The 18,518-nt window shown below is 42.9% G+C and overlaps 1 protein-coding gene across 2 annotated transcripts in view; it reads right to left on the minus strand.

Annotated features, from left to right (window-relative positions):
• Positions 1–795: 795 nt before the first annotated feature.
• Positions 796–18,518, minus strand: part of UBTD2 (ubiquitin domain containing 2) — a 109,102-nt gene continuing 91,379 nt past the window's right edge. For both annotated transcript variants that reach the window (XM_038414783.2, XM_038414784.2), the window contains exon 3: positions 796–7,924. In XM_038414783.2, coding sequence (XP_038270711.1) covers positions 7,527–7,924 — 398 coding nt within the window. In that variant the 3' untranslated portion in view covers positions 796–7,526. The remainder of the gene's footprint in view (positions 7,925–18,518) is intronic.

The raw sequence follows: 18,518 nt of genomic DNA on the forward strand, positions 1-18,518 counted from the left end.
ATATTCTGTTATGAAAACACTCTCTCCAAAAAGAAGTTAAACAGGTGACACTAACTGTAAGGATGATAAAGGGAGCAAAGCAACTTAGCCAGGATCATTCAAACTCTTTTGACATGATAGGCAGTTAAGACTATAAAAATGGGCCAAACTAATGGTTTGTTTACATGGTGCATTAATCCACACTAGAGGAGTACAAATTCTAGTGTGCACTACTGTGTCATACACTAACTGGCTCGTGTGGACCCTGCTTATGAACACTGTGTAGTACTGTTTGAAATGGAACTACATTAATATGCATTAGGGAACTTATAGTGAATGCCAGTGGGTCCATCCAGGCCAGTTAGTGCATGACATGCTGTTGAGTATTCAAATGTACTCCCTTCTGCTGTGGACTAAGGCACCATGTAGACATGCCCTAAGAGATCCATCTAACATTTCACTTAATATTAAAGGGCAACTTCACAGATAAATTACTTAGTATTTCCCTCCATCCACACACAATAACAGACAGTGTGTGTAATATCACACACTACACTTTGAAGGTGTTGGAGAAAGTTGACCTTTGGTTCCCTACGCCACACCCCAGGGACCTGGATTCTTCCACTGATTGCATACCCTATTTCTGACAAATTGTGTGAGATGCTGCTGAATGATGCAATTGTTTTTATGACCTGAGCATCTTAACCTTCCATGGGCGAAAGTATAATAAAAAGATTGCAGAAATACAACGGAGAGTTAAATCACATTCCAATAACTTAGAGAAAAACGACACTCAGTTTGTTTCTTAAGGCATGGTGTTTCCAGTATTAATTTTATTTTTAAATCCAGAAAAAAGAAATTGTTGGTTTTTCTTTGCTTTTTTTAATACAAGAAGTTTTGTACAGAGTTTCTGACTCATAGAAATTCATGTTTTGCTCTCAATGTTATAGACATCTAGCTATGTAAAAAAATTCACATAATTTAAGTTTAAAGACAACCTACTTGTGCTTTGCAATTGATTAAAAAATATGTGCGCACACTACTGTGATATGTCAACCAAATAACAGAGGTACAACATAAAAATATACAATGAATCTTAATGTAACTCAATGTTCACAGCATCTCCAGATAGGCTAAGAATTAATCATTGGACTGAACTAGCCAGGGAGGAAAAAGCATGTTTCACACAACCAGTGTGTTCAGTGCTAAAAGATTTAATTTTATAAAAGTTACAGGTTGGGGGGCGGGGGAAAGAGTCACATCATTGTAATCCCTTCATCTTTCTCTCAATAGTTGTTGGAATAATATTTATCTGCATCAGTACCAAATCATCTAGCACCTTATCCTATGTAATATGAATATTTCTTTGATACATGGCACACAAACTGCATACAAAAGAGATTTACCAAAAAAGAGAAGATATTTCAAGAAGTACAAATTTGATGGTACCAGCCATCTTTGGATGTCACTACCAGGAGGCAAAGAGGATATAAACCTAAGTCCCTTGCACACAAGTGAAAATGAAGTGTCTTACACATCTCCAACTGACTAGTGCACGATATTGCACTCATTGCTCAAAGATATCTCCAGTTTCTAGACATTCCCTGGACTTGGAGAAGAGAGGCACAAATAGGGCCCTTGATATAAGACCATTTGATTACTTTAATAAAGCCACATCAACATATTTTATTTGCTTCAATTTTCCTTAAACTGTCTCCAGACTTTGGCTAGATTCAAACTGCCAGAAAAAAAAAGGATTAAAAGTAATAAAACTGGATTTTTTGGAGTTCCAGGTGAACAAAATATAAGGCAGGAGTCAGGATTTTAAGTTCTCAATTTGCCACATGGTTCTGATTCATTGGTCTTCATATTTAAATGTACAAATACAGCATTACATTGGACAGATACCCAACAAATGGCTCTGCTCAAAAAGATAGGAACACACTTCTTCATGGATAGTCCAGTGGCTATATTTAATAAGAGTTTCAAAGTCCATAGTAAGAAACTCAGCTGATTAAAAAAACCCACGTCTTCAAACTATTTGACTTTTGTAGGCTCAGTGGCATATGCACTATTATGTTTCTCCCTTGGAAGGAGAACTATAGCCCTAGAGTTATCATGGATGGTCCACCTTGTCCTATGAATAGGAAGTGGTATCCACACCACTAGGGAGCATTTGTTGAAACTGATGAAATGTGAAAGGAGAAGAGCCATCTGCAGAATGAAGCAATTAAAAATGCTTTATGAAAATGAAGCAGTTTTAAACAGGCAGATTTGTAATGTCTGACAATTTTGAAGTTGCAAATGCAACAGTATGATATTATCTACTTTGGTACAAGAGAGAAGCATGGTTGTTTTAACTCATTGGACAAGCTGGGATATTAAAAATTTTAAGGGGCGCTGATTTGACTCAAAATGCATTTCTTCCTTTTTTAAAAAAAAGTTTGCCATGTGCATGGAATTCACCCAGTTTCCCAAAGCAAGTTCTTTAGACCTCTCTTTTTAAACACACAATCTATTCCAAAAGAATGTCTGATGTCCAACATTCATGAGTAAGCCTATACTCAGTGACAGGTGGAAAACATTTTCATTTCGAACACTTGACACGCATCTATAAAGTGAAGTGAACAGATTATGAAAAGAGCTCATTGGTTTTCTTAAATCATTTATAAAGAACACATCAGCTCTTTTCATAAGATGCAGGGTCTTTAACAATGATTTACAATCATTTACAATGATGTATGAAAGATTCTGCAAAATATAAATCAAGAATCAGAAATGTAACTTTAGCATTTGCGTTTATGAATAGAATAGTGATGGACAAATTTATAGCACTCATTTAATTTGTCAACATTTATGCAGCTGAAATGCTTTCAAAATTCCATGGGTTAAAAAGGAGCCCAACCATTGCATCAAACTAACAAAAATATATTTACTAACAATGCATATGTATGCAGAAGCATGTCTGATATTATAGCAATATTTTATCATTAATAGGCCATTTGCTTTATTGAACGTCATGATGTAAACTGAATGTGTTGCTTTGTCACATAAATATTAATCCTGATTGCTTTTTCTCTCCTACTAAATCAACTGATTCAGTTTTCTGAGAAAGGCAAAGGGAGATGGTTTTATTTTTACACGGTACCCTTAGCCACCCAATCTCTATAAAAAATCCCCTATTTACACTGCACTTTCACATCACTTAGTTTTCCAAATATTTCCCAGATACAGACAAGTAGAGATTGCAGGTTTTAAGAAGGAAGTCGAAAGTTTTCTTAATACTACTCTCTCAAATAGAGTTTTCTGTAGACGATATTCACAAAATGTAATGCACAAAGGGCCAACATAGTGGAAACATAATTCAAAAGTTACATACTATGGAAAAGTGTGATCACTTATTCTTTTTGTAAAACAAAACACTTTGTAACAGAGTTAGCAATACACATCCAATATGTCCCATTTCTGGTAAATTTTTACATCAGACTATATGTAGTGTTGTTGATCCTCTACCTTTAAAGCTATTCTGGGAGTGTAGAGTTTAGCCTGTCCATTACTTCTGGGTCAGATACAAGCGACACCTTTGCAATAATAAGCACAAAAGTCTAAGCTCTGTGTTAAACAGACCTGTCACGGACATAAAAATGTCATTTCCTGGAATCACTTCCTGGCCAAAGTTAATCAGGAGTGACACATACAAGGCCTATGAATCTAATGAAAACTTTATTCTATTACTCCTCACTTGATTATGTCAACTTTTGTGTACACATTATAAAAATCTCCCAATTAGTATACTCCTGTCTGAGGATACTGAAAGTGTGATACTACACATTGATTGGGGTGCCCAATCTATAATACAACAAATAAAGGTCACATAGGAAATTTGTCAGGAGCACAAATGCCATACTGAAACTGAGTACACATATTCAAATAAAAATGCACACAACAGCATGTGCTCTCAAATAAAAATGCACACAACAGCATGTGCTCATACTTGCCTTTCTTGAATGATAGATAGAAATTGCTTGGAGTAATTCAGCCCTGCAGCTGGCTGGATTTTCTTATTATGACTGCAAGGTGAGGACAGCATGGCCAGACGCTGCATTTTAGAACTTCACTAGTCACACTTTGGGGATCCAAAATGTACCCACAAAGTTCTGCTTTTCCTCCTTCTTGCCCCAGAAAGGTGTCCCATGCCTATCTATTTCCTAATGCTACACATGGACCCCAATTCTGTTCTGGGATGCAAGCGCACAGTTCCCACCGAGTCCAGTGGAAACTGCATACATTTGTGTGGGGGCAGACTCTTGTCCTGTTCATTTCTGTTTTTATAGCCAGGGGTCTTGCAGGAATACCAAACCTGGTCATCTTACAGATAAAAGGAAGTACAGTATTCACTGAATGTATATAGCCACATACAATATGTTAATCAGCATGAACATACATATATGCACATTTTCAGAAATGATCTCCTTGTTAGAAGCATTACTCTTTTCCTTAATATGGATCTTATGAAATTTTTTTGTTTCCAGTTATATCTTCTATATTCAAAAATAAAGTTGTGTGGTTAGGTTTGTCAGCTTATCAAGACTGGGATAAGAGACCAGTATTCATTTTCAGCTTTTAAAAAAAAGCCGTTTGCAATCAGACTGCTTGGTTTTGAGATTTGTGCTTATGTGCTTAGGGAGACGGGAAGGAGAGTATGTTTTCTATGCAACGGCCCTATGGGTGATCAAATCCAGCAATGCTCACCCACCTACATGCATGAAAACCAATTCAAAATTGCTTCGACATCCTTCTCTTCACTCTCTGCTATCAAAATACTTAATGTAAAAGATTGTGACATGTTACAGCTTTGAAAATGCATTTAAATTGTTTGTCAGAAACCTGTAATTTTGAAAATTATATTCAGTAAACCACCTCAAACTATCTCTGAAAATGCATTCTACAAAAGAATGTTGGAAGTTACAAAATCATCATTATCCTAGTTACTGTTTTGTTACTTTACAGCTGTAACTTTTCCCCCCTTCCAGAACTGATTCTAGGGAAACTCCATCACAAAAACAGATTAAAACAAACATTTATACTATGTTTCACAAGACATGCTGCTCCAGATATGAAATGTCTATCTGTTGCTTAGATAAAATATAACATTTATTTTATAAAACAAACAATCAATCTAGTCTTACCAGGCACATTTGAACAGTGAAAAATCCATGAGATTTTTAAGGTGGTTGTGCAGAAATCCAGTATTATTTCACCCTTCAAGATGCAAAAGATGTGGTGAAAGAATCACTACATATTAGCTGAATTTTGTCTTAAAAATTCTGACTTTTGTGAATTTTACACCCTTTGTGAAAAAATCCAAAGGCTTTGGTGCAAGTCAGGGCTTAAGATTAACTTTTGCCTTTTTTACAAAAAAAATGTGGAAGTCAATTTGGTGCTCGCAAAAATGAGGGACTAAATGACATGGCTTCCTCCATATAACTCTGTCATTGCACTTCTGTGTTGCCAGGCTTCAACCTACCTTGAGTAGATCTGACAGTGAATTGTGCCAAGGAGCATTGTGGTTTTGTGACATACAACATGGGAACTATGATAAAAGCAAAGCTCATGCTCATGTGTGATGTGGTATCAAATATGAACTTCAGTTTCTAAAAGTGAAAGACTAGTGTACTAAATCCAAAATGCCACCTAGCCAGTGAACAAATAAAAAAGTGAGACCGATATGGAAAACCTCAGGAGCTGGCAATTTCAACTGAACTCTGCTAGTTCCAGTTTTACACTATTTGCCAAGTAAACCACCCCCCCATTAAACTGCAGAGAATTAAAGAAGCTCTTTTCACTTCAAATCTAAAAGTGTCGATCCTAAAATAGTGACTCCACTATCAGTGGAATAAAAGCCATTCTGGGCAATTTTACATTTAGGTATGGAAGACAGAAAGAGCAATATAGTAAACCAAGTCTGAATGGGCAGAGTAGAGGTTTGGTAGGAATTAAGTCATTTGAGTGCACGAGGACTGAAAAACTAAATATAATTGTGTTTATAAAAGAAGTGCGGGACATAGTTTCAGAGAACGATATACCCTATATCCCAAACTCAGAGATGCAGAGCAGCCAAACGAAGGAACTAGATCAGTTTCTTTTAACATGGTAACAACTAGATAATTACATTATTTTTTTCAACATTATATGCATCCTATTAATTTATTTTGTTAGGTGAAAAACTAGCATAAATGTTGTCCAAAGCACACTGCAACAGAGGTGTCTATTCCCAGAAAAAAAGGCACCTTTTACATTCTAAGGGGAAAGTGCCAGATATTAAACTGAGTGATCATATTCTAAGTTCCTGATGCATTACAGTGAACATATTTCCACAACTACGGTCTAGAAAGTGACCATGTCCTCCAACACTGAGACTTAGAGAATGGCCTCTGTTTCTACTGGTAGTGACATGAACTGAATGTAGTGTGCTTTGTAGTCTCCTTTCTATGATTTTCCACAGAGTGTATCCTCTGAGAATTCAGAAAGGGGAAAATTGCATTCAATCATATTTGGGTGTAACTTTCTGATTTTATCTGGAAACATTCTAGGCTAGGATACCAATGTCCGTTGATAAAAGTCATGCGTTTTTTTTAAATCCCATATCAGTGTCCCTCTTGTAATTAGCTAGCCTTTTGTTAATTGTCTGTTTTACAGGATGGAGAAGGGTACAGTAATTTAGTAGGCACATTACTCAGGTGCCAATGAGCCAGAAAACTACAGCAAAAGTCAACATTGTAGCAAGTAACTTTACAGTACAGTACATGAATGATTTATTAAAATGTGTATACACTTCCTAAATTATTGCCTAATGCTCCAGAATGCAGTATTTACCAAACACTGAAGCCTTGTAACGGCACAAGCCCATTTATCACCATCCTGGAATGTGCTAAAACCGGTTCGTCTGAACATGAAGAGGAGCCACATTTGGGGTGGAACACAGCATTGATAGAACGCAACACAAAAATCTGTTCTTCAGTCCACCTCTCTCTGGATGAGATTCACTATGCCATAGGAGTAATCTGACACAGCACATGAGTTAAACCAAAACAGAAACAATCATCATAAATACCGAGCAAAGTGGACCTACCAGAGAAGCTACGCTTCTTGGATGAACTGTAAGTGGTGCCGATTTCATGAAGTACTACAATTTGGTTTATTTTTTTCTCTCTTTTTAAAAAAGTGCTTTCTCCATGGATCAATGCTCCACCTACAGTTCCAAGCATTATTACAAGTTTTTATTGTTTAAATGACAGACATCCCCCTTACACATACCCTTCATTGCATTTGCCATGTGTTTCTTTCTGTGGTGTTAAAAAATATCAGATCAGGCAAATCCCAAGGGACAGTTTACATTTGTGTTTTGTTTCTGCAGATCTCCATCACAGATGGAATTTTTGCTAGTCATTTCTTGGAACCAATCCATTAGCAGGAAAAATAAGAGCAGAGAAAATAAATCCCATATGATAGAGGAGGAGGAATGGAGAATCAAAAAACAAACAGAATCAGTTTTCCACTGGGGTTGGATTTGTTAAGGGCTGGCTCACAATGACTTGCACCACATAATCCTTGGGGATTTTCAGCTCCTCCAGTTTCATTTTGTCTGCGAGTGGCCTGCCTGAGAAGAACCAGCGCTGGCTGATGGGCTCCACTCCTTCCACCGTATGCAGTCGCCTCTTCATGTGATATACTGTGTCCATACTGCGGACCATAAGTTTGAGGTCTTTGCCTGTTGAGAGGCGCAAGCGAAGCTGGCATTCATGCCCAGAATTGGGTGGTGGATCGGGAATATCTAGAGTCTCCAGATCTCCCTTCTCCTCTATCATATTGACAGGCGGGGCCAGGCAGTAGACTGGAAGCTGGTATCTGTTGCCCAGTTCATCATAGCACTCTGTAAGAGCACCTTTGGGAAACAGAGGAAAAAACAGTATAAATAAATGCATTTTACATGTAAATCAAACTAGTGGTAACCACTAAAATATTTGTTCTTGTTATTAGAAAAATGGAAGATTGCATTATATGCATGTGATTAAAATTACAGAAAGTTTTGGATAGATATTACACTATTATATGCCTGAAATTTCACAAGTTAGAATCCCTTTTTCTCCCAAGCTCCTTGATGGAGGACAAAAATAACTTTCAGCATTCAGCGTTAAAGCAAAAAGGAAACTCGTTTGCATTCTTGGATATGGAGTTCTCTCACTACTGATGTTGTAAAGGAGGTTCAACAGACAACTCAGGAATTATAACTTACATTTACAAAGCTATTAATAAGAATCATAGTGTGTGCACTATAAAGACATGCTTCTCACCATGAGACTTTCAAGAATGACACTAGAAAAATGTGGCAGAGCACTCATTTTTAGCAATGAAGTTTTCAGTCAAAGTAAAGTCAAGCGAGAATTGAAGCCTGACTACCTGTGTCACATATCAGAGTCATGCAGCTTGTCAGGAAAATGAGATGCAATGCAAATCAGCCTTTGATTTCCTAAATCAGAGCAGAAATCCTCTCTCTGTGGAGTTAAAAAGCAAACATTTGCATCCCAAAGAAATGCTGCAACATTGTCTTGCATTTACCTGCTTGTAATGAATTTTCTCATTCTTGCCCCTAGATGGGGCACACACACTTGCAAGATTATCCATCTTTTTGTAGTTACAAATGTTTGAAGATGAGCCAAGTCCCTGAGCTACAGAATATTTTAAAAACTCTTTGACTCTGCAGTTCTGCACACACCATCCCAACTGTTCCCCATTAGAAATTAAGGCCTTTTCTAGTTGGAGGATTTTTTCATGCTGACAATAAATTGCCTTAAACCTTGCTGTTTGGTTGATGAGCAAAAATTACTGCAACATGAAATTATAACTTGGGGACATACTGCATAGCTCTTTCATTTCATTCTAACAGTCGCATCTGATGCTGAGAACTACTTTATGTGAAACAGAAACCTACATATTCTTTTTAAATATTCTGTTTTTTTAAAAAGAGACACCTTTACCTCATTCTTCACCAACATAAATTAAACATACAATGAGCATTGACGAATTAAAATATAAATGTCCCAAAAGCTGTCACACGTCAGGACTTCCATCTCTATTTGTGTGACCAGCAACAATCATGATACGGTGGGTTTCATAACAAATCTAGAGGAATATGGTTTTCCCGCAGCAGAGCAAGTTTTGAAGAAGTGAACAAAACGTGAAAAAATGATGTCTGGAGTAGACAAACTTCTCTGAAAAATGGAGCACTCTAGTATTGGTCAAGTGAAGTTGTACTGAATTCAAATATTATCCACTGATAGTTGTGTCCCCAAACATGCTACTTTGCAGTCAAACCCATATAACTTAGTGATTGGAGCAGTATTAAAAAGTTAAACAATTGTAGTTATTGAGTTTTCCGGAAGGTGGGGCATAATAATATTTGCAGAAGCTTACGTGTCACACTAAGCACTAAAACAATAAACTAACTATAAATATCAATGGTGCAGGTGAAGTACTTTAAAGTAAACAAGTGTGAATTCCCCATGCTCTTTTCATGTTCAATTGCCAGCCACACTAAGCCTACACCTGCAACACAAAGTTTAACATCTGTAAAGCTACTGTACATCGCATTGCCTCATCAACTCCTCGTGAAGTGTAAGTGCTTTTCCCAGAATCCAACAGTCTCACAACTGCTTAAATAACCAAAGGGTTCCAACTGAGCTTCTATCTTTATCCTCTTTTTAGCATAAAACACTTACTCAAGTACTTTGAAGCAAGGGCTTGTAGACAGTAAGTGTTAAGTATTTAATAATTCTCATTCCAAATTCAATGGAAAAGAGCTCTACCATTAAAAGAACATTACAGGTCTGGCTCAAGTCCACAAAGGAAACTACTTTCTGGGGCTGGAGCACCCACGGAGAAAAATTGCTGGGTGCTCTGTAGCCACCAGCAGATCCCCACTCTGCCCCGCCCCCACTCCAGCTCACCTCTGCGAGCATGCTGCGTGCCCGCTTTTCCCCCCTCCCTCCCGGCACGTGCACTGCGAAACAGCTGTTTCGCGCAGCGGGGAGGGAGAGAGGGGGAACGCGGCATGCTTAGGGACGAGGTGGGGCTAGGGTGGGGATTTGGGGAAGGGGTTGGAATGGGGGTGGGACCAGGAAAGGGTGGAGTCAGGGCGGGGCTAGGGGGTGCGAGCACCCACTGGCACTGAGGAAAGTTGGCGCCTATGGTTCTGAGGGCTGCAGAAGCTGATTGGTGGGGCCCTACTAAATTCACGGCCATGAAAAATGTGTCATGGGCCGTGACATCTGGTCTCCCCCCATGAAATCTGGTCTTTTGTGTGCTTTTACTTTATACTATACCGATTTCACGGGGGAGACCAGCGTTTCTCAAATTGGGGGGCCTGACCCAAAAGGAAGTTGCAGGGGGAGGTCTCAAGGTTATTGTATTGCCACCCTTGCTTCTGTGCTGCCTTCAGAGCTGGACAACCGGAGAGCGGCGGCTGTAGGCCAGGTGCCCAGCTCTGAAGGCAGTGCCTTACCAGCAGCAGTGCACAAGTAAGGGTGGCAATACCATACCATGCCACCCTTACTTCTGCGCTGCTGCTTTCAGAGCTGGGCAGCTGTAGAGTGGTGGCTGCTGGCCAAGGGCCCAGCTCTGCAGGCAGCAGCGCAGAAGTAAGGGTGGCAATACCATACCATGCCATCCTTACTTCTGCACTGCTGCTGGTGGTGGCAGTTCTGCTTTCAGAGCTAGGTTCCCAGCCAGCAGCTCCCACTCTGCAGCTGCCCAGCTCTGAAGGCAATACCACCGCGAGCAGTAGTGCAGAAGTAAGGATATCACTACTGCAATCACCTACCTTGCGACCCCGCCACAACTTCTTTTTGGGTCAGGAACCCTACAATTACAACACGTGAAATTTCAGATTTAAATAGCTGAAATCATGACATTTATTAATTTAAAATTTCTATGACCGTGAAATTGACCAAAATGGACCATGAATTTGGTAGGGCCCTACTGATTGGTAAATGAAGAAGAGCTCATTTCCACTCAGTAGCAACACCTGCTGGACAGTTCAGAGTGGCTTTAACCAGTTTGAAGACAGACAGCTTACTGCCTAAAAAAAATAAAATCAGCATGGGGACCTGAGAATGTACAGGTAGCAGAGGTAGGTGTTACAAAAAGAGGAGAAATTAGGAGTTTTATGAAAGTGCAAGTTCCATCTGCACCCACACTGTGTGCACTGCACATTAAGGTGTTGAGGTCATTACAACCCCATTTCTTCAGCACTGAAGAATGAAAGGACACTATTCAGCCTGAAGATGCTCCGCTGGGTAAAATACAATATACTGAATTATGTTATAGTGGAGCAGCTGCTCCGCTACAGTTAAGGATAATAAGGCCTTTCTATTTAAAGGATGACCTTTCTAAGTGCTCTAAAATCTTCATGGTTACTAGGATTGTCTTGATATTTGATGTGCCTCATGGAGGCACTGGGCAGTGTTAAAGGTCCATATCTGAGGTCATTTGAGCAAAGTGTTCTTGAGATACTGCTCCCTGAAAAAAAACACCTTTTAAAAAACAAATTCCAGTCTTGTAACTAATTTTTGCACTCACTGGGGACTTAAACTATGGCTCTGAGTGCCCACAATTGATTCCAGTCATTTGACATTTATCTCAGCTAGTGCATGTCACCCACAGCTCCTTTAGGGAAGCAATATAAAATGAAGGGATCTAAATTAGCTGTTACCATTCAGGAAAGAGATCTTGGAGTCTTTGTGGCTAGTTCTCTGAAAACATCCATTCAATATACAGCAGCCGTCAAAAAAGCTAACACAAATGTTGGGAATTATTAGGAAATGGATAGATAATAGGACAGAAAATATCATATTGCCTCTATATAAATCCATGGTATGCCCATATCTTGAATACTGCATGCAGATCTGGTTGCTCCATCTCAAAAAAGATATATTGGAAGTTGGAAAATGTACAGAAAAGGGCAAGAAAATATAGACAGATATGGAACAGCTTTCATATGAGGAGAGATTAATAAGATTGGAACTTTTCAGCTTGGAAAAGAGACAGCTAAGGGAGGATATGATAGAGGTCTATAAAATCATGACTGGCGTGGAGAAAGTAAACGATGAAGTAGTATTTACTCCTCCTCATAACACAAGGACTAGGGGTCATCAAATGAAATTAATAGGCATCAGGTTTTAAACAAACAAAAGTATTTCTTTACACAATTCACAGTCAATCTGTTGAGTCTTTGCAAGAGGATTTTGTGAAGGCCAAGACTATAACAGGGTTCAAAAAAAGAACTAGATAAATTAATAGAGGATAAGTCTATTAACAGCTATCTGTTGTCATATAGCTATTATCTGCCTCTATCAAGTGTTTTTTGTTTAGTTTACTTACTTTTGTGGAGTCTGCCCTGCTCATTTTACAGCTAATTTAGAAGGGGCTCTAGCTATTTTCTGAAAGATAATGAATTATCCATGCTCCACACAGATATGAGAGAATGACTGCTGGACATGTTGTTACTTTTCCACTTGGGGGTTTATTATACCAGAGCGCAAGCATTAATCCATTAGCATTGATTAACTAGAGGGAAGATGAGAAAGAGGATAATGCTTCTGAACAACGGAACTCTGAACATGAAATGCTCACGGCAGTTTTAGATTCTAATAACTTTTTGGGTGCAAAGATAGGGAATATGGGCATGTTGGGGCAGTTGAGGAAGCATGTGGAGGGGGTGCTGGGGCTGTGGGGATTGGGAGAGTGCAAGGAGGAGATGTGGGTTGAGGGCTCAGGCCAGTGGAACGGTCAGCCCCATATTCTCCCCTGCTACATGCACTGGAATCTGAGGAGTCCGAGCCCCTCTCTCTGTCCTCAGTGAGGAAGCTGGCATCTGGGGATCCCTGCCCCTGGTGGGGGGGGGAATGACCCTTTTCCTTGCTGCCCCCCTTTCCTTGTGTGTGAGTCAGGGTCTAGGCCCTGCTGTCCCTTTGGGTGGACGGCTGAAAAGGTATGCTTGGTGTATGACAGGCTCCCAAGCACTGACATGGGGTGGGAGAGGAGAGGAGAGGAGAATACAGGCTGAATTGAATGGAGCAGTTCACACCTCTCAAAACTATTGTTTTAAGCTATATTCAGCTCCATGGAGTGTTGCCATTCAGCTGAGAATGGATTATTGAGATGAATGGGCTACTTCACACCTCTCTGTGGCTCCTATGTTGCAGAGTGATGCGTAGTGCACCTTTCCCCATACCTTAGGGCCTCGGCCAGGGGTTCTCAGACTTTTGTACTGGTGACCCCTTTCACATACCAAACCTCTGAGTGCGACCTCCCCCACCCTTATACATTAAAAACACTTTTTAATATATTTAACACCACTATAAATGCAGGAGGCAAAGCAGGGTTTGGGATGGAGGCTGACAGCTCACGACCCAGAGTTTGAGAAGCCCTGGCCTAGGCCTAGTCTTGGGGCAGGGACTCTGCATCTCCACTCTCCTGCTTGTTCCTGCCTCCAGGTGGTACCATGTACTCCTCACAGCCCTACCACCTTCCCACCTCCCTACATAGCTCTCCCACACTTATCAGGGGCATGGAGAGCAAGGAGATGTGTGGAGTGTGTGTGTGGGAGGGGAAGCTCAAAGCAGTAGGCATGTGTGTATAGGAGAGGCTCAGGGCAGCTTCTTTTTACAGATGAGAAACTGAGACAGAGACTACAGAGTTTATGACAGGTTTCAGAGTAGCAGCCGTGTTAGTCTGTATTCGCAAAAAGAAAAGGAGTACTTGTGGCACCTTAGAGACTAACAAATTTATTAGAACATAAGCTTTCGTGAGCTACAGCTGCATCCGATGAAGTGAGCTGTAGCTCACGAAAGCTTATGCGCTAATAAATTTGTTAGTCTCTAAGATGCCACAAGTACTCCTTTTCTTTTTACAGAGTTTATGTCAACCTAATGATGCAATCATCTATACTGAAATGCAGCTCCCACCAATGCAAGTCACCCACTACCCCGATTTAACTCCACCTCCATGAGAGGTGCAGCGCTTAGGTCGATGTAGTTAGGTTGACACAGTGTCAGTGTAGACACTGCATTGTTTACGTAGACTGTTGCTGCCTTTCAGAAACCATCCCACAATGCCCCACACTGGCAGTTACATCACTGCAAGTGCTCCTGGTGAGGATGTGCACTGCCAACACAAGAAGCATAGTGTGGACGTGTAAAACTGATTCAACTACTGTAGTGGTTGTACATCGATGTAACATAGGTCGACCTAATTTTGTAGTGTAGACTTGCCCCAGGTCACACAAGAAGTCTGTTGAGGAGCAGGGAATTGAAGCCAGCTCTCTCAAGTCCCAGGTTCTTACTACAGGGCCATCCTTCTTCTTATGCCTCTCCAATGTCCTCAAAGAATCAATCCTGAAGCACTTAGAGGAGAGGAAAGTGATCAGGAACAGTCAGCATGGATTCACCAAGGGAAGGTCATGCCTGACTAATCTAATCGCCTTTTATGATGAGATTACTGGTTCTGTGGATGAAGGGAAAGCAGTGGATGTATTGTTTCTTGACTTTAGCAAAGCTTTTGACACGGTCTCCCACAGCATTCTTGTCAGCAAGTTAAGGAAGTATGGGCTGGATGAATGCACTATAAGGTGGGTAGAAAGTTGGCTAGATTGTCGGGCTCAACGGGTAGTGATCAATGGCTCCATGTCTAGTTGGCAGCCGGTGTCAAGTGGAGTGCCCCAGGGGTCGGTCCTGGGGCCCGTTTTGTTCAATATCTTCATAAATGATCTGGAGGATGGTGTGGATTGCACTCTCAGCAAATTTGCGGATGATACTAAACTGGGAGGAGTGGTAGATACGCTGGAGGGGAGGGATAGGATACAGAAGGACCTAGACAAATTGGAAGATTGGGCCAAAAGAAATCTAATGAGGTTCAATAAGGATAAGTGCAGGGTCCTGCACTTAGGATGGAAGAATCCAATGCACCGCTACAGACTAGGGACCGAATGGCTCGGCAGCAGTTCTGCGGAAAAGGACCTAGGGGTGACAGTGGACGAGAAGCTGGATATGAGTCAGCAGTGTGCCCTTGTTGCCAAGAAGGCCAATGGCATTTTGGGATGTATAAGTAGGGGCATAGCGAGCAGATCGAGGGACGTGATCGTTCCCCTCTATTCGACACTGGTGAGGCCTCATCTGGAGTACTGTGTCCAGTTTTGGGCCCCACACTACAAGAAGGATGTGGATAAATTGGAAAGAGTACAGCGAAGGGCAACAAAAATGATTAGGGGTCTAGAGCACATGACTTATGAGGAGAGGCTGAGGGAGCTGGGATTGTTTAGTCTGCAGAAGAGAAGAATGAGGGGGGATTTGATAGCTGCTTTCAACTACCTGAAAGGGGGTTTCAAAGAGGATGGCTCTAGACTGTTCTCAATGGTAGCAGATGACAGAACGAGGAGTAATGGTCTCAAGTTGCAATGGGGGAGGTTTAGATTGGATATTAGGAAAAACTTTTTCACTAAGAGGGTGGTGAAACACTGGAATGCGTTACCTAGGGAGGTGGTAGAATCTCCTTCCTTAGAGGTTTTTAAGGTCAGGCTTGACAAAGCCCTGGCTAGGATGATTTAACTGGGACTTGGTCCTGCTTTGAGCAGGGGGTTGGACTAGATGACCTTCTGGGGTCCCTTCCAACCCTGATATTCTATGATTCTATGAATGTCTGTCCTGCCCTTCAAAGTATTCCTACTGGCTGCATGCTGGTCCCTGCATGGATTCTGCATCCTCTCTCTCTAGCACCTCAACCTGCAGGTCCCATGCTGATGCCTGCCTCTCCATGGCAAGGACTGTTGAGAAGTGAGAACCAGGCTGCTGGACAGGCAGAGAGATGGGACACTAAGCAGAGGCAGCGAAGGGACTAACATGGAGCCCAGGCATTCTGTGACCAGGTAATCATTGCCAAGGAGCCAGAGGCAGTGGATAGGGAGAGCTGGGCTGTGCTAAATTGGGGTGCGGAGACCCTATTTAAAAACAAAAAAAATAATCAAGGAAATTAAGTGCTAAAGCACTTCACTAACACAGAGTTAAAGCTGTCCAGTGGTGCCTAGTGGCCTTTCAGAATGTGGCAAGTGGCTAAACTTGACCCCCTGAAAACCAGGAAATTCAAAATTAAGGTACATGCCACTCTTCCATGGGGTGAGAAGCTGGCCAGAATAGGCTGTCTGGTTTGGGAGCAGGGGACAGGCTGGAACATGGGCATAGCATGGATGCATATCCTGGCTCAATATACAGGTTGAATATGCAAGGAAGTGTGCTGTAGCCTGGGATGTGTATGCAGCAGCAGAGGGAACACAGCAAGGAGCAACATTTTACGTGCTGATGACTTACTGGGATGGGAAGAGTATATATGTTGCCAGGGAAGGTGATGGAGGGTGGAAAGAAATGCACTAGTCTTATCTCATGTGTAGGGCCCTACCAATTTCATGGCCATGAAAAAGTGTCATGGACTGTGAAATCAGCCCTCCCCCATGAACTCTGATCTCCCCTTGCTGCTGGGAGCCCCAGGGCTCGTAGCTGCTAGTCCAGCCGCACTGGGGAGGGACAGGAGTTGTCCTTCCCCTGCACGGCCACTCCTGGTGGGGAGATCAGATCCACCTCCTGAGGTAGCACAGACATGAGGGTGGTACACTGAGTTCTGCGCTGCAGCAGCCAAGGAACTGGGCTACAGGCTTCCGTCCCCCCAGCTGGCTCCTGCCGCAGCACCAGGCACCAAGCTCGGGGCTTCCTCCCACAGCAGCTCCTGCCAGGCTGGGGGCTTTTGCTCCCGGCAGCTGCAACTGGGGCAGTCTGGGCTCTGGGCTTCTGCCCCTCTCCCCCACCCCGCGGGTCCGAGCCCAGGGCTTCGTCCCCTGGGTGTTTCCGCTTCACGGCTGCAGCCAGGGCTCAGGGCAGCCTGGGCAGGGGACTTCCTCCGCTTCTCTAGCTGGAGCAGTGCACGCTCAGCCCTTCCCCGGTCCAGCCGAGCTCGGGGCTTCCACCCTGCCCTCCAGCTGGAGAAGTCCAGGCTTGAGGCTTCTTCTCCTGTGACTCCTGCCGGGGCTTGGAGTGACCTGGTAGATGCTTCTGCCCTGGGGCTTCTTCTGGGGCTGGGGAACCCATATTTCTTAGGGGGCCCCCAAATTACCTGGGGGCCCCTGCCTTAATCTGTCTCTGGCATGGACTAGCAGCTAGGAGTCTCTGTCCAGGGTGCTCCCAGCAGCACAGGGGAGATCCTACCCAACTCTAGGAACCTTTTACTGCAGGAAGCTGGGAGGGTGCTGCCTTCAGAGCCCAGACAGTGAGGATGGCAATGTTGGGACGACCCCCCCCCCCATGATCCCGTTTTGGGTTGGGACCCTCACAGTTATGACACTGTGAAATTTCAGACCTAAACATCTGAAATCCTTAAACTGACTAATGTAAAAACCCCCTGGCCGTGAAATTGACCAGAACGGGCTGTGAGTTAGGTAGGGCCCTATTCACGTGCTTAAAATTAGTGTAATCAACACAAATAAAACTGTAAAAGATTTTGGGACACAGACCATGTTGATGAGTTCTCTCCCTGCACTGTCAGCAACTCTACCCTCCCAAAACCGCAAAGCATGATTTAAGTTCCCTCTAAGCTGTGTGGCCGCTTAGCTGCCTATTAAGCCCTGAGCAGGGGCTCAGGGCTGCAGTGGGGAGAGGCACTCCTCCCCGCTGGCCCCAGTGTGGACCTGCCCTGGACGTGCTGTTGTCGGGGGAGAGGAGACCCTCCCTTGGTGCGTCTCTCCTCCGGCCCCGAACTACTGCAGTAAGAGGGGGCTGGGGGGAGTCCTCTCCCCCCAATGCAGCCCCAGGGCAGCCTGCACCCCAAACCCCTCATCCCCCCACACCCCAACCCTCTGCCCCAGGCCTGAGCCCCATCCCACACTCTGAACCCCTCGGCCCCACCCCCACCACATGAATGTATCACACATCACCTCCATATGGTGCACATAACAAAATTCTTTCTGCACACGGACATAAAAAATTAGAGGGAACACTGAGCATGATTATCATCACTAATTGCATAGCATCCTTTGGCTAGCCACAGTAACGCCTTAAGTACAAACCTACTACATCTGTCAAAAAGAACACTAACTCCTGCCAAAAAACGTATCTCAAAAAACCCCCAAAACCCTGGAACTAGGCAATGGGAGTGCGGAGCCAGTGCTCAGGGTGGGGAGCAGTGTATGGAGCCCTGTGGCCTCCCTGCGTAGGAGCTGGACCTGCTGTTGGCCACTTCTGGGGTGCAGCGCGGTGTCAGAACAAGCAGGGATTAGCCAGCCTTAGCCAGGCAGCACCACCGACGGGACTTTTAATGACCTGGTGGGCGGTGCTGACAAGAGCCGCTGTGACCCAATGCCTTACATTCCATGACCCAGTACTGGGTCATGACCCGCAGTTGAAAACTACTGTTCTAGATATTCAAGATTGAATGCATGCTCC

The sequence above is a fragment of the Dermochelys coriacea genome, chromosome 8, assembly GCF_009764565.3.
Source record: "Dermochelys coriacea isolate rDerCor1 chromosome 8, rDerCor1.pri.v4, whole genome shotgun sequence".
NCBI classification, from domain to species: Eukaryota; Metazoa; Chordata; order Testudines; family Dermochelyidae; genus Dermochelys; species Dermochelys coriacea.